We start from the raw sequence: 15096 nt of genomic DNA, 5'->3' as shown, positions 1-15096 counted from the left end.
CCAGACGACTTTGCTTGTGTCAGACATTCAGTCAGTGCAGACTCTGCAAATTCAAGGCCATTTAATCAAGACTCACTGGCTTCACAGCAGACAGATTATTTTCGCACCAAGTCTCAGCCCTGTTCAAACCTCCCAGTGCCAAGTTCACTTTAAATCCAAGACAGTGTTTTAATAACCAAGAATCTGTAAATAAACAATCGTACATTTCCCCGTTCCCCGCTCTCGTGTAATTCCAGGCAGACAGTTATGAAATTGCTATTTCGGAGCCAAGGGCTCAGATAACGTGGTCAAGTACTGTTCCCTCAGAGACACATGAGAAAGGAGAGACATTCATAGGGCCTTTAAACTCATTCCTAGAGCTCTCTCTGGGATCTCCACATGTCCAGCCAATGAAGATGCGCTCCAAAGCTCAGCATCCATGTCCACCGTTGACATAGTAACTCTGTAAGGTTCATTTCTATGGTCTGCAGTGACATTTCAGTGGACATGCATAGCGGTTGGGGTTAGCCACAGAGATTCCCCATATCATTTGTTTTTCATAGTTTTTCATAGTTCACCTTCATGTCAGACTAGTTAGTAGGCTATAGAGCAGAGGTCGGCAACAGGGGGGTTGGGGGACTGTGAAATCACCAGGAATTCTGCTAGAAATGTTTTTGATTTAGGTAATCTGTTCCCAGGAGACATGTGATCATATCTCAATGTAATTGAAGGTATGAAATAATTGCCATTTTCAAATAATCTATTTTTTAGGGTTTAGTTGTGGTAAATTTGTAGCGTTATAATTATGTTCCGGCCGCCCCTATTCACTCTGACTGGAGTTGCCTACCCCTGCTGTAGGGTGACGCTGTACTAGTATAGCACAGCCATGACATGTACAGTATATTACCTGCATTCACCACTTCCCCGTCATTAGTTAGCGCCTACCTGCTAGCTGCTTGCCAGGCAGGTTGTGAGCAGGGAATTCTAATTCATGGTGAATAAATCAGTTGTTGCTGTGACATGAACGATCCGTCCCCCCTATTGCTGGTTCTTAGAGCCACAAACCCATATAGCACTCACCCTCTCTCAAGGCCTTGACATGTACCGCACATATTATAATTCTACAATTAATCCAAAGAAAATGTTGACAAACATGAATGCACACACACCCCTCCCATCAATCCCCACCCTACGAACAAACTAACATCAAACATTATCCTCCCCTCTGGGTGCAAGGCTAGCATGTACAGTATATTCCCTGTACATGCCTATATGTTTTCTCCAGTAGACGTGGGTCAGATGAGCGGTGTGTTGCTGTGGCCCTTTACCAAGCAGTCAAACGCTAAGAGAGAGCGGGACATCAAACCAGCGAGCTGAGGGACACACTTGGGGAGGCCCGAGATCACTTCTAAGTCAGCTGATAGGGCGGCGACAAACGCAAATGCTGGCGGCTCAATTCAGAGTCGAGAGGAGAGGAAGCGTGTGCTGCACTCCGTGTGAGAGTCAAAGTAGGTTACAACAAAGTAAAGTCGAGGCGAGTGAGTGATGCAAGTGCTCATCAATTCAGTATTAGAATAATAGGGTTCAAGTGGGTTCACTCTTGGCTGCAATTAAAAGTGCAGGTGTTGCAGCTTGACAAGCAGCAACATCATTACAGATTAACTGACAGAAACAAGCTGACACACACACACACACACTAGCCCTCTATCAAAATGTGTTGTTCATCAATCAAAACTAAAATGGGGAGCATATTGTAACCTCAATCTGAGGCTAGCCTCATACCTAAGCCTCCCACTTCTTCCACCCACACGCTTACATTCATAGGACGCCCAGTTAAAAGGCCATCACATCACGTGAGGAACATCTGCAGGCCGACAGAAACCACAATCAATTACAGCTCTAACGCGCCGCAAAGTGGATCCATTTTTACAGCAGGTCAGTGTTTTCCAGTGAAGTTCGGCAATGCGATAGAAGGAGCAGAGGGTTACATCCTCTCCCTATGAAACACTAACTAAAGAAATACAACTTTTGGAACAGGGTACATCAGAGGTCATGGGATCTGCATTCCAGCCCTGTAACACGCGCACGTTTAACCCCATGAGACCCCCCCCCCCCCCTCGGCTCTGAATGTATGCTTAAGGTTTTCATATCCCCATCCATGTCATAGCTAACGTTAATGAATGCTTTCACAGGGGAAGCCACGGAGAGAGCAGCTAACACATCACATCATTACAGCTGCTTTTAAAAAGACAATAGCCGCAGTGTGTTAACCCTGGGTGCACTGCAAAGGAAGCTTAATTGAAAAACAACTAAATAGAATGCTTGGAAAATAGTTCAAACGAGTCGATGGCCTCACCGCTAATGAAGATGAGGTTTGAATGAAGCTCTGTTCACCCTCTTTCCAGCTCGTTTTCCATTTCTCTCACCCTCTTCATCCATCTTCTTCCCTCTTCATCTCTCCCCTGGCACCAATTCAAACCAGCACAGCCACTTTCAACCACAGCCATCTCACTAGAGGCAAAGAGCAAAAGTCAAGCCTTCTAAATAATGCTTACACCCTCTCTCTCTGTATTGGCGTCTCTGTGGGTATTGGCGTTGCGCAACCATAAAGGGCACAACACATTCAAATAAACAGTTGGTGGCATTTAGTTGGAAGGTGACAATGGGGTACAGAGAGTAACTGGCGGTCAGCCCATCTCATGGACAGCTAGCTACAATATTAATCAAAGACACCCCCAGAGAGCAGCAGGACAGAGAAGAGAGACCGGTGGCTGGATAATAGTCGGCATTCCACCACACCACTGGCTGCTGGCATGGTATATCAATGGGAAGACACTGTCAAAAGGCTGACGGATACTTGAGAGTTTGGTTCAGAGTGTATCCTGGATCACAACTACAGTGCTGCCATTTTAGGAGACACCAGACATCCTTCCTCCTGTTGAAAGGGGATCATGAGGTCCTGCTGTGGCACCCCAGAGTGAGACGTCTCCTAGACCTTCCAGCCCAGAGCTACCGCGAGGAGAGAGCGCCACCAGTCCTCCCATGGATGCCTCGATGCCGGCCACCTCAACGGGTCACATTGTGTGCTTGCCACAGGTCAAACCTTTCCTGTTCTGAATCCAAAAGGACAGGTTTCCGTTTTCATCGTCCTCCAGCAGAACAAAAAACAACCACTCAGTGGTTCTTCATCCGCTCCTGAACAACAAGTTCCAAAGGGTGGCTAACAAGAGGCTGTGATTCCAGCATCAAGACAACCTTTCTGGATCAACAGTCAGAATGCAATGTGCTCTGGCGTTGTTGCCAATGATCCAAAATGTAATCGCTCCTAATAGCTTCTGGGCCGTGGGTTTATATGATACCTTTGTCACGCAAGACAATAATATACCTCAGCTGTGACCCTGACCGACCTATTGTCAATGTCTCTGTCCAGGAGGAACTCCAACTGACCACATGTCATAGGGATGGGCTAATCTGTTTCTCAGAGCTTGCCTTCAGCCCAGTCACACAGTGGCCAGTTAGTTTCCAGTCCCTACATCCTCACTAGGGCTCAGACAGACAGTGACCATTAGTTGGATTACGTGTGACTTCAGGGAAGGTCTAGGAACAGAGCAGCTAGCCTCTCCGCATGTGGCCGGGCCTGGCCGGACAGACACATTTAGATGCATATCTGGACCTGCGGGGGACTGGATGTTATTATGGAGGCCGCAGATAAGGCTCAGATCCCAAGGCCCATGCGGTCGGAGGCTCAGGACTAATTCTCTCTCTGTCAGGGCCTCACAACGCAGACCAGAGCACAGTGGTTGGTCGGCTGACTGGTGGACTGGCTGGCTGGCTCTCTGATGGTCAGGCTGCTCTGATGTCTGTGTGTGGATCTCCCGTAGTGCTTTAGTGTCAGACTGTATATCACAGAGGACTTCAAATCCTGGAGATCGGGTTGGGGGAGGGGTAGGAATCGTGGAACTTGGGGGGGGGGGGGCTGAGCTGCTCACAAAATGGAGTCGCAGACAGAAAACGTGAGGGTGAGAGATGGATAAGGATATGGAGGATGAAGAGAGATAGGGAGAGGAGAGAGATGTGGAGGAGACGGGGAAAAGGAAGAGGATGAGAAAGCAGAAGAGGGATGGGAGGCGTGTAGGAAAGGCAGGGAGTGTAAGAGGCATGTGGTGGACAGCAGAGGGTAGAGAGAGGAGTAGAGTATCGCCTGGAACCGAAATAGCATAGGGCTGAGGTTGCCACGGCAACCCCAACCTCACGACTAACAAATCTGTTCACTCGACGCCGCGGCAAAGAGGATCACACCGACAACAACATTAAAGATATCTTCTTATTTCCCCTCTTAGTTCATTTATTTGGTGAACACTTAGAGACTGACAAGCTAAATGAAAATGAAAGTCCTTTTAAAGTCCTCAAATAACACCCATCATCTTCCCTCATTAAGTGACACACTTCAGACAGAAACGGCATTGCAGGGTTAGAATTAGTCTCCAGTATCTGGTGTTATTTTTAATAACAGCCCGTCTGTCTCCCAGGCAGTGTTATGTTTCTGAGAGAACAGGGTTAGTGTTCTGTTCTGCAGCCTCACCTTGAGGGCTGGATGGCACCGGTTTGTCAAGGCTCATCACGTACTCAGACAAAATGTTAAACTCCAGCAGCACAGTGAAAACCAAGAGAGAGACAGAACTGAGATAAAGCACTAGATATTACCTTCTGTGTTGCTTCACAAAGCCTGGAAGGCAAAGCCGTGAGTAAAGTTGTCATGAGGTAGCTACGCACAAACACAAACTTACAAGACAGCTGGTCAGCAATGAAAACCTTTGGTTGAACAGGATGAGATAATTGGCATTCTGAACACGTGGCGACTGAATCCGACAAGGATTTGAGAGCGAAACGGGACATTTGTTTTTACATTAGGAATTGAGAGCGAGAGGGGGAAAAAAAATATAAATTGCAACTGGTCGACTGTAACGTGAGCGAACGCGAGACAGGACACTCGTCTGCCTAATGGCATCATAAAACAGATGAGCGCTAGAAGCGTCGCTCTACACCCGCAATAACATCTGCTAAATATGTGAATGTGACCAATAACGTCTGATTTGACTTAGAAGGCTAAGCTGACATATCATGTTTGGAGGAGAAACAATCTTGAGAAGGAGCGAAATAGCTAAACGGGCGAGTTAAACGATCTGAACTGTGGGGAGACTTTGAAATGAGAGACCAGTATTGCTTCTGGCTTGATCAGGGCCTGGGCACTGATGAGAGGCCAAGGGGGCTGGGGACAAATGTTGACGCGCGGCGCTAGGGTCTAGGACTGGAGATTGGAAAATAAGGCTGACACAGGGTCTGTAGCTAGGACAAGGACAGATGCAGGCTTGGGGATGAGACTGGGGCTGGTCGAGATGGGCTGGGAATCAGGTGTGCGATGAGGGCAGTGATTGTGTTTGACGGTGGAGGAATTTTGCCTGCCTGTGTCTCTGTCAGGCGCCATCTCTCACTCTGGGCTTGTGTCCCGCATGGCATTATACAGTACCAGCAATTATGGCATACACCATACGCTGTGGCATGATTAATACTTGTCTGGGAAACAAGGGGATCACGGTCTTTCTCTACACACGTATGGGAACATAATAGCCACACACACACACAAACAAGCACACAGACACACACAATTCTCTACCAGACCCTTATAAGGGTCTATAACACTGCTTACGCCTGCGCCATTTTCACAGGCAATGTTCTGTGTCTGTGGAGTGGCGTGATGAACAACACACCCTCTAATGGACACATAATACACCACCTTCACGGTCAAGGGCACAACACCTTGTCCTCCGCACCACAGGGATGTGTGTGTGTGTGTGTGTGTGAGTAAAAGGAAAAGAGAAACAGTCAAGGGGAGATGGGGATGGAGGTTGACTGCATCTCAATCCCTGACAGTCTAAACATAGTCTGAGTCAGAGCGTACTTCGTCGGCCAGAAGGGCAACGGGCCCAGACACCCAGGAGTTTAGTTGGCTAGAAGTTCAAACATGACTTGACCCTGTCAGCATACACCCAGGGAGTGTAGAAAATGCTGCATGGCCTCAGGACACTTCCCTCTGTTGAGGACAGTGATCCTTGGTGTGCTTTTAAAACTCCCGTTTACAACATGGCTCAACTTTTTTAGAACTACCAATTCACGTCCAACGCTACGTTGACTACAACATAACACAGTGACTTCCTAGAGGGTGTTTTGTTGTGCAAACCACCATAGTGGCTTTGGCAGCGATGTCGTGTCTCTGCCATTGCGCTAGTTTTAATTAGATTCTTGCAGAAATAGAAAACAGAAACATCCCATTCTGGCTCAAACAGGGCCAAACAAAGGCTCCCATTGGAGGGTTAAATCTCATTCTTCCCTCCTGCTGCTAATTCTCCTCTGTAATTATTGCTCCAGCCGTTCTTGTTTAGAGGGTAGCACACTAAATCATCCAGAGAATCGTGATGATGTTGAGGGCTACTGTGGATTGGATTCCCTCTTTCACACTCTCCCTAGCTAGATTCTGCAGAGCCGGAAAACACTGTTTAGAGAGAGACAAGGCAGCTATGGTGGAAAATAAGAAACATTTCATGACGGATCTCGCAGGGAGAAAGGAAGTGGTCATGAGGATTGTAGACCACAGGAAGATCTAGTGCAATCAGAGCTGGCTATCTGCCATCGTGTTGCACACATGCACACACTAACTACAGCTACTACTACTACACACCGCAGGTTTATTTTTACAGAGCCAAAGCATCCAGCTAATGATGCATAACAGCCTTTCAACATGGGACCTCCCAGAGCTTTGGGTTATCTGAAGCCTCAGTGTATTCCCAATGACCCACGGGATGGTCTGTCTTCAGTAACAAGGCTTTCTCCCATTGCTTTGGTTTCATTCTTTCCTTTTATGCTCATTATTTCAGCTGATCATCAACTGTTTGAATGAAATGGTTTGCGGGGGAATTCACAAAAGAAAATTGCAGCCGAGAGCTGAGGCGTTGACAAGTCAAATGATGACTTCTGGTTCCTTGTGGGCCCATTCCGTGGTGTTTCTGTTTCAGAGGCAGACTAGTTGAGACATGGAGTCCAGCAGAGTGTGATTATGATGCGACGATTGACAGGCTGGCAGCGCCATGGTTCATTATGACCGAGCATCAAACAGCTGGATTCAGAGAAAACTCATTTATAATCTCATCCCCTCATAGTTGGGGAGCCACCGCCCCCCCACAAACAAACACGGGTGGCTCAATAATATGGTGACTGGGATAGTGACTCAAAGCTAAAAGCAGTCTCATCATACATTATTCCCTTCCAGAATAGAGACTTGCTAATGTTCCCATTTCTGTGTGCACAGACACTCACATGGCAGACCGATCTAATGACACTGAATAAGGGACAGCCTCCAGTGTCTCCTAGCAGCTTCACAGAGTCAGACTCATGTTTTATCTGACGGGTGCTGCGAGTGTGAGGTAGGTGTGTGCGTTGGCGCATGTGACGGGGGCAGGAGGTGTTTGGCACTGGCACCAACCGCGCGAAGTCTCACCATCCTGCTAAATCTAACAGCAGGAGGAGAGGAAGAGGCGGAAGTCTCACCATCCTGCTAAATCTAACAGCAGGAGGAGAGGAAGAGGCGGAAGTCTCACCATCCTGCTAAATCTAACAGCAGGAGGAGAGGAAGAGGCGGAAGTCTCACCATCCTGCTAAATCTAACAGCAGGAGGAGAGGAAGAGGCGGAAGTCTCACCATCCTGCTAAATCTAACAGCAGGAGGAGAGGAAGAGGCGGAAGGGGTGAGGAACAGCTGAGGAATATTTGTGTTTTGAGAGATAAGGAGTCACCCTGTCAGTTGGAGGCAGGTTTGTGTGTGTGAGTGAGTGAGAGAGACAGAGAGAGAGAGACAGAGCGAGAGACAGAGCGAGAGACAGAGCGAGAGACAGAGCGAGAGACAGAGCGAGAGACAGAGCGAGAGACAGAGCGAGAGACAGAGCGAGAGACAGAGCGAGAGACAGAGCGAGAGACAGAGCGAGAGACAGAGCGAGAGACAGAGCGAGAGACAGAGCGAGAGACAGAGCGAGAGACAGAGCGAGAGACAGAGCGAGAGAGAGAGCGAGAGAGAGAGCGAGAGTGTGTGTGTGTATATAGCAGTCCCGAGAGTTATCGTTTCGCTATCTCGGTGTTACATTCCTCAGTAGTGAAGCTCTTCTGAAGATGGAGACATGCTTTCTCTGGGTGGGGGATTGCGGCTGCAGTCTCAACATAACTGTATGAATAATTTACTGAGTTTCTACTTTCACTCGGGGCGGGCCTGTCGATCTGCCCTAACTTTCCCTCCGGTTTTGAATACTGACTCACATCTCAAGAGATTACTGAACAGTTTTGGTAGTTAAATAAGGGGAAATGGAAGACGCTTACTTTCTGTTAGGGAGGTAAGGAAAGTTTCTGTGTAAGCTCAAAAAAATTAAAAATAAAGAATCAATCCACAGGGCCTAAGAGCATCCCAATTCCTTCAGAACCTTCCGTCAGACTCCGGGTTCCGGTTGCGAAAGTGATAAATGTAAAGCAGTGACAATCTTCAAGGGAAACATTTAGTTCCCCTCCGCGGTCTACAAAGCACCTCAGAGGTACACGCCTTGCCTCCATACTGACAGTCACCATTCAATACACAACAATTAGTCAAGTGGGATTCAAAACACGTCCATGAGTCAGAGAGCATAGGTTAAAAAAATATAGATTTCCTGTAGGTTGTAAAAGACTGTTCAAATGAAGTTACATGATATGGCAATGGCCTATGGTTTTGTCACCTTGTATGACCAGATGGAACTCCAGTTCAAACATGACTTGACCCTTTCAGCATAAACCAAGTACATTCCCTGAGTTTCCACAAGATAGCACAGCCACAAAGTCAAAGATGGCTATTTAGTCAAAATTCATGAAATAATCATTTTAGGTTAGGCGTAAGGTTAACAGTGTGGTTAAGGTTATGCAGCAGTAACACCACAGTGAGGCTCGAGTTGCTGTTGACGTTTTAAAACCCTCTTCAAATTAAACGCTAGGCTCGTAAACTAAGCCGTTAAAGCATTATGGAGTCGTAGCCTTGTTACTGAATTGTTACCTCAATTCTTCACATACATCTCCAAAATAGGCAAACTTTCCAAAGCACAGTGGAGAGGAGAGGTGCATGAAAAGAGAAAGGAGAATTAAACACACATTCTAAGACTGAGTCCCGTGGGGACTCATGAACCTTTGCCCCGGCTACCTCTCGATTGCTCCCTCCCTCACTCCTACGGCCACTACTAAGTACGGTACACTAACACAGCTTAACGCAGCTTTAATCAATCCTCCTGGTTGTAAATACTGTAAGAAAAGCTGAACAAGGCATTCATCCTAGTCATTAAACAAAGATTCAAGCATCATGAAAGAGTGCTGGCTCAGGGAAAACACAACAGAGGTGGAAGGATACACACAGTGCCTGGGATGGCAACTAAGGACATCAGAACACAAGTCGCCTGCGTCGTGAACTTTGCAAAATTGCACTTTGGCTATTTTACAGCAGAAGCATAGCATCTCTATACAGCTGTACTGTACAGTATGTGACTTAGCTTGATTGTTGTGCTCAGCTCTCTTCATGCAGGTTCCTAGAGTAAACGGAGTAGTAGTGAGTGGGGAAGGCCCGAGAGGAAGAGATCAAAAACAATGTGCTGCGGAAAAAATACAAAACAAAAATGATTAATCTGTGCCTTCTCTCCTCCCAGGACTCTCTCCCTCCTTCGGTTTCTCCTTTTTCAAAACTGCATCTTTCCACTTTGATGCCCCCCCCCCTCTCTCTATCCACACCTCCGGTACTGAAGAAACAAAACAAAAAACTGTTTTGAAGTGATTTCCCTCTGCTCTCTGCGAGGGTACATATACACACTCCGTGCCAAACACTTCGTACATGACCTTTCCTCAAAGCAAAAGGTTTACATGTGGTGCGGTTTCAATAAATGTTGGGCTGACACACACACATTCACTTCGTACATGACCTTTCCTCAAAGCAAAAGGTTTACGTGAGGTGCGGTTTCAATTAACTTTGGGGTGTGTGTCCCATCAACTCGGTCGCTCTCTCTCCTTAATGAAACGCTTTCTTCTTTCAGAGTTCTTAAATGACTTTTGTTGCAGCGCCTCTGTTCAACGCTATGAATAATGCAACAACAGGAACTTAGGAAGTCCTTTAATAATCTCGGTACTGTCAACAGGTATGTTTATAGTGCAATCAGGCAGAGATAATTAGCTATACACAGAATTAACAACCTCATGGTGAATTAAAAATGGCGTCCCTAAAATGATAGCGACTTCATGTCTGTAACATAACGTTTCAGTTGGGACTCTTCCGCCGCGCTCTGATTGGGTGCAGACCAGTCACTACTAGTGTGTGTGTGTGCTTTTTCTTTTTAAATGCACTGCTGGAGACCCTAAATCTCATGTGGTTTTTACCGTAATCATAGACTGCAGCCTGTTGGTAAGTGATGCGGAGGGTCTGTGACCTCCATTGGACAACAGATCAGGGCTGAACTACACATGTAATCTCCCACAAATCTCTCGCTCTGCCAATGCATTTGAGGAGAATAGCTCCCAAATTCTCTACAAACAGGGACATTAACGTAGCTAAACGTACAACCACATTATACAGGATTATCATAGATAAACAGCGCAGGTAAATGTAATATCCTATGTGAACAAATCATGGGTAGACTACAGCTGCAATAGTACTTTTATACTACAAAATGATTCATCCAGTTGAGCAATAGGTACATATAAACTTTACCACACCACATTTACATCACAGGGTAACATTTGCACTCTCAAACACAAATCGTTTTAATCAGTGATTAATTTGAGCCAGCACCTCTTCGTTTTGGACTGTTTCGTTTCCGGAACCTATTTGGCCGGATCCAGAACCTTTACATGCATGTCTTCTTTTCAAACACTGTTTGCAATGTAAACATTCAAATAAAGTCAATTCGAGTTGCTGCCTCATTAAGTATCCAGCCTCCTAAAAATGTAATATGGGAACGTAGATTTTGAGCCCGCGACCTGATGTTCTAAAGAATTAGTTTGTGTTGGTCCAGCTCAGGCTATAATGTTGATCAAACTGTGCGCACAAGTTTGAGACCATGAAGGGCCGTTGCGGTGGTGAGAGGGAGAAGCGCGCCTGTATCCGGTCTCAGAACTAGAATGAGATTCACATTCTATGATCCGTCTCCCTCCGCTAGACATGAACCTGCCACATAGGACCAATAGCTTCTTTTAAAAAAATAGCCTAGCTGTGGATCGTGTTAATGAAGCCCAATCACGAGGCATATAGCCCGGGAACACGCGGCAAATCTATCAGTTAACAGCATGAAGCCAGAACAAGACTTTCGCAATATTTCAAACACAGGTTGAAAAGCAAATAGCTCCTGCTTAAAAGATAACACTAATCTGACTGTAGGCTATGAACATTGTTTTACAAAGTAAAACAAGAGATGGGCTTTTGGCATGAGAGTAAATCGTCCATCGCCGGAGAGTGAGCTACGCATCATTGGGTGAGTCAGCAAAAGTGGAAAGCTTTTCTGGGACTATAATTTCCTCCTCATACTGTATAGTGAACAAAAATATAAATGCAACAATTTAAAAAGATTTGACTGAGTTACAGTTAATCTGAAATCAGTGAATTGAAATACATTCATTAGTCCCTAATCTATGGATTTCACATGACTGGGAATACAGATATGGGCGTGGATCAGAAAGCCAATCAGTATTTGGTGTGACCAACATTTGCCTCATGCAGCGCGACACATCTCCTTCGCATAGAGTTGATCAGGCTGTTGATTGTGGCCTGTGGAATTTTGTCCCACTCCTCTTCAATGGCTGTGCGAAGTTGCTGGATATTGGCGGATACTGGAGCACGCTGTCGTACACGTCGTTCCAGAGCATCCCAAACCTGTTCAATGGGTGACATGCCTGGTGAGTATGCAGGCCATGGAAGAACCGGGACATTTTCAGCTTCCAGGAATTGTGTATAGATCTTTGCGTCATGGGGCTGTGCATTGTCATGCTGAAACATGAGGTGATGGCAGTGGATGAATGGCACGACAATGGACCTCTGGATCTTGTCCCAGTATCTGTGCATTCAAATTGCCATCAATAAAATGCAATTGTGTTCATTGTCCGTAGCTTATGCCTGTCCATACCATAACCCCACCACCACCGTGGGGCACTGTTTACAAAGTTGAAATCAGCAAACTTCTCGCCAACACGACACTTGGACGTACTGCAAAATTCTTTAAAACGTCGTTGGAGGCGTTGGGCCATTAAATTATCTGGCAACAGCTCTGGTGGACATTCCTGCAGTCAGCATGCCAATTGCACGCTCCCTCAAAACTTCAGATATCTGTGGCATACTATTGTGTGACAAAAACTGCACATTTTAGAGTGGTATTTTATTGTCCCCAGCACAAGGTGCACCTGTGTAATGATCATGCGGTTTAATCAGCTTCTTTATATGCCACACCTGTCAGGTGGATGGATTATCTTGGCAAAGGAGACATGCTTCCTAACAGGGATGTAAACACATTTGTGCACAACATTTGAGAGATATTAGCTTTCGGGACGTATGAGAAACGTCTGGGATCTTTTATTTCAGAAACAGAGGCAGTTTGCCCTCTTAAGGTCCTTAGTACTGAAAAGTGTCTGTTCCAGGTGCGTAGGAGTCAACATCTTTTATTTTAGCTCATGAAACCAACACGTTACATGTTGCGTTTATATTTTTGTTTTGCGTACAATTTGTCTCCACACACCTAGGCTATTGATGGATTCAAGACAAAAGTGGTTTTTATTGATCTCAGATTCTCAGAAGTCAAAACGCAAGACAAGAGGATTTACTTCTAATTGTGTGCCATTGAAACCTTATCATATTGCAGCTCGCCAAACACAGCTTCTAGTGCAGCCAGTGTTGTGTTGCGCTTCCAGTAAGCGCAGCCTGTGGAACATGCTAATTACCCTCCTCCCAGCTCATCTGCTTTACTTTAAAGCGATAAAAAGGAGGCAGAATCGGCTTAACACCTTAAAGCACCGCAATTAATTGTAATCTAGTTTAATGAGAGACCCACTTTGACTAGCTAATGTGGCTAATTGCAGCCATACAGGAAATGCTATTGACTTTGAGCGGATGCCATTAGACCTTGATGAAGGCGCTGATGTGTGAATATCGCATAGCCCACAACACACACAAATGTACTGTATCTCTCTCAGCTGCTATATGCAGACAAACACACCCCTGCGATATGCAGACAAACACACCCCTGCTATATGCAGACAAACACACCCCTGCGATATGCAGACAAACACACCCCTGCGATATGCAGACAAACACACCCCCGCGATATGCAGACAAACACACCCCTGCGATATGCAGACAAACACACCCCTGCGATATGCAGACAAACACACCCCTGCTATATGCAGACAAACACACCCCTGCTATATGCAGACAAACACACCCCTGCTATATGCAGACAAACACACCCCTGCTATATGCAGACAAACACACCCCTGCTATATGCAGACAAACACACCCCTGCGATATGCAGACAAACACACCCCTGCGATATGCAGACAAACACACCCCTGCGATATGCAGACAAACACACCCCTGCTATATGCAGACAAACACACCCCTGCTATATGCAGGCAGACGCACCCCTGCTATATGCAGACAAACACACCCCTGCTATATGCAGACAAACACACCCCTGCGATATGCAGACAAACACACCCCTGCTATATGCAGGCAGACGCACACACACCATAAAAGGAGGAACGCGATAAAAGAGATGCGAACACAGAGGCAAAGCACAAAGAGATTTGTTGTGGCATCTTGCATGCCAATGTTGGACTGCAGCAACCAATTGGGATGTTTATTCTTCAGAAAGACGAGGAAAGGGTGCAGGTGGAAATGTTTCGGCTCATTCGATTAATAGAAGGAACAGTACAGCGATAAACCTATATATATATTCTATGGAAACGGTAGAGGTACAGCAAACCGCCTCAGTGGCATAACATTACTCAAGTGTATTAGAAATAAGCAGTGCAAGTAGGGTCTCTTATGTTACAAGTAAATAATTGAGATAAGACATTAGAACATGTGCTGACTCCTAAAGTAGGCCAATAGGAGTAAAGTACTGGCTCAGCTAAGGGGAGAGGAGTACTGCAACAATCCCTTGTGTGTTGGTCCTCTCAGGTTCTGTATCAGTAACTGTAGAGGGGGTTGGAGAGGCTGGAGAAGACTCACGGCTGACAGACATGCTTTACCGGGACTGTCCCGCCTTGTATCTAGTTGGAACTTACTATAATACTGTTGCATTCCTTTATAAGTAAAATAACATTTCTCAAGGCACCATGGATTATAGGTTCCCTTGTGGTGTGTGTGGTTCAGATAAAAGGGCTACTGGGTATCATTCAGTTCTATAGTGACACTGTTGGTGTTGCAGAACCTGATTTACTGCTGCTTTTCATCTCCCATGTAAAGGAACTGATTCCAAATCAGCTGAAATGTTTGGGAGCCCTTTACAAAAGGCCTGATGCCTGTGATCTCTGCCAACAAAGGTGGTGTTTTCTTTTCCAGGTAGCATTTGTTGTCAAAACAAGGCTAATTTGGGGAGACGATTTCAACCGTCACTTCTCTCTAAATAACAACGTGTCCTGCAGAGTGACACACACACACGCATAAACACACTCAAAAAGGTGATTAAATGCTCATGCACACACTTGCAAATATTTGGGATATTCTACTTTTTAGTGAGCGGGAACAGGAGTGACCGGTCGAAGCTGTAATAAGGGAACCTCTGACAGAACAAGCCTACCTTTTGTGGGTTCAGTGCGTTTGGGGAGATCCAGCGTGTCGTAGCTTTTGGTATTCTCTCCGTTTTTCCTGCCTGGATTGAGATTGGAGAGAGAACAGTTGTACATGTCAAACAGACAACCAGACCAGTGGCGTAGTGGTAAACTCCCATCGCCGGTCACGGGGGGAGTTACGCTCACTATACTTTCAATGCATTTTTCTGCAAAAGTGGGTCAACTGTCGCCTCCA

The 15096-nt window shown here is 46.0% G+C and overlaps 1 protein-coding gene across 13 annotated transcripts in view; it reads right to left on the bottom strand.

Moving 5' to 3' along the window:
• LOC109881845 (armadillo repeat protein deleted in velo-cardio-facial syndrome homolog) overlaps window positions 1–15096 on the bottom strand; it is a 235978-nt gene that overhangs the window by 19375 nt on the left and 201507 nt on the right. For all 13 annotated transcript variants that reach the window (XM_031805122.1, XM_031805146.1, XM_031805128.1 and 10 more), the window contains one exon: window positions 14870–14941. In XM_031805122.1, the coding sequence (XP_031660982.1) occupies window positions 14870–14941 (72 nt within the window). The remainder of the gene's footprint in view (window positions 1–14869; window positions 14942–15096) is intronic.

Source organism: Oncorhynchus kisutch, linkage group LG3 (genome assembly GCF_002021735.2).
Source record: "Oncorhynchus kisutch isolate 150728-3 linkage group LG3, Okis_V2, whole genome shotgun sequence".
In the NCBI taxonomy this organism is placed as follows: domain Eukaryota; kingdom Metazoa; phylum Chordata; class Actinopteri; order Salmoniformes; family Salmonidae; genus Oncorhynchus; species Oncorhynchus kisutch.
The sequence above is the reverse complement of the archived record's forward strand: the minus strand, read 5'-3'. Positions and strand labels throughout refer to the sequence as shown.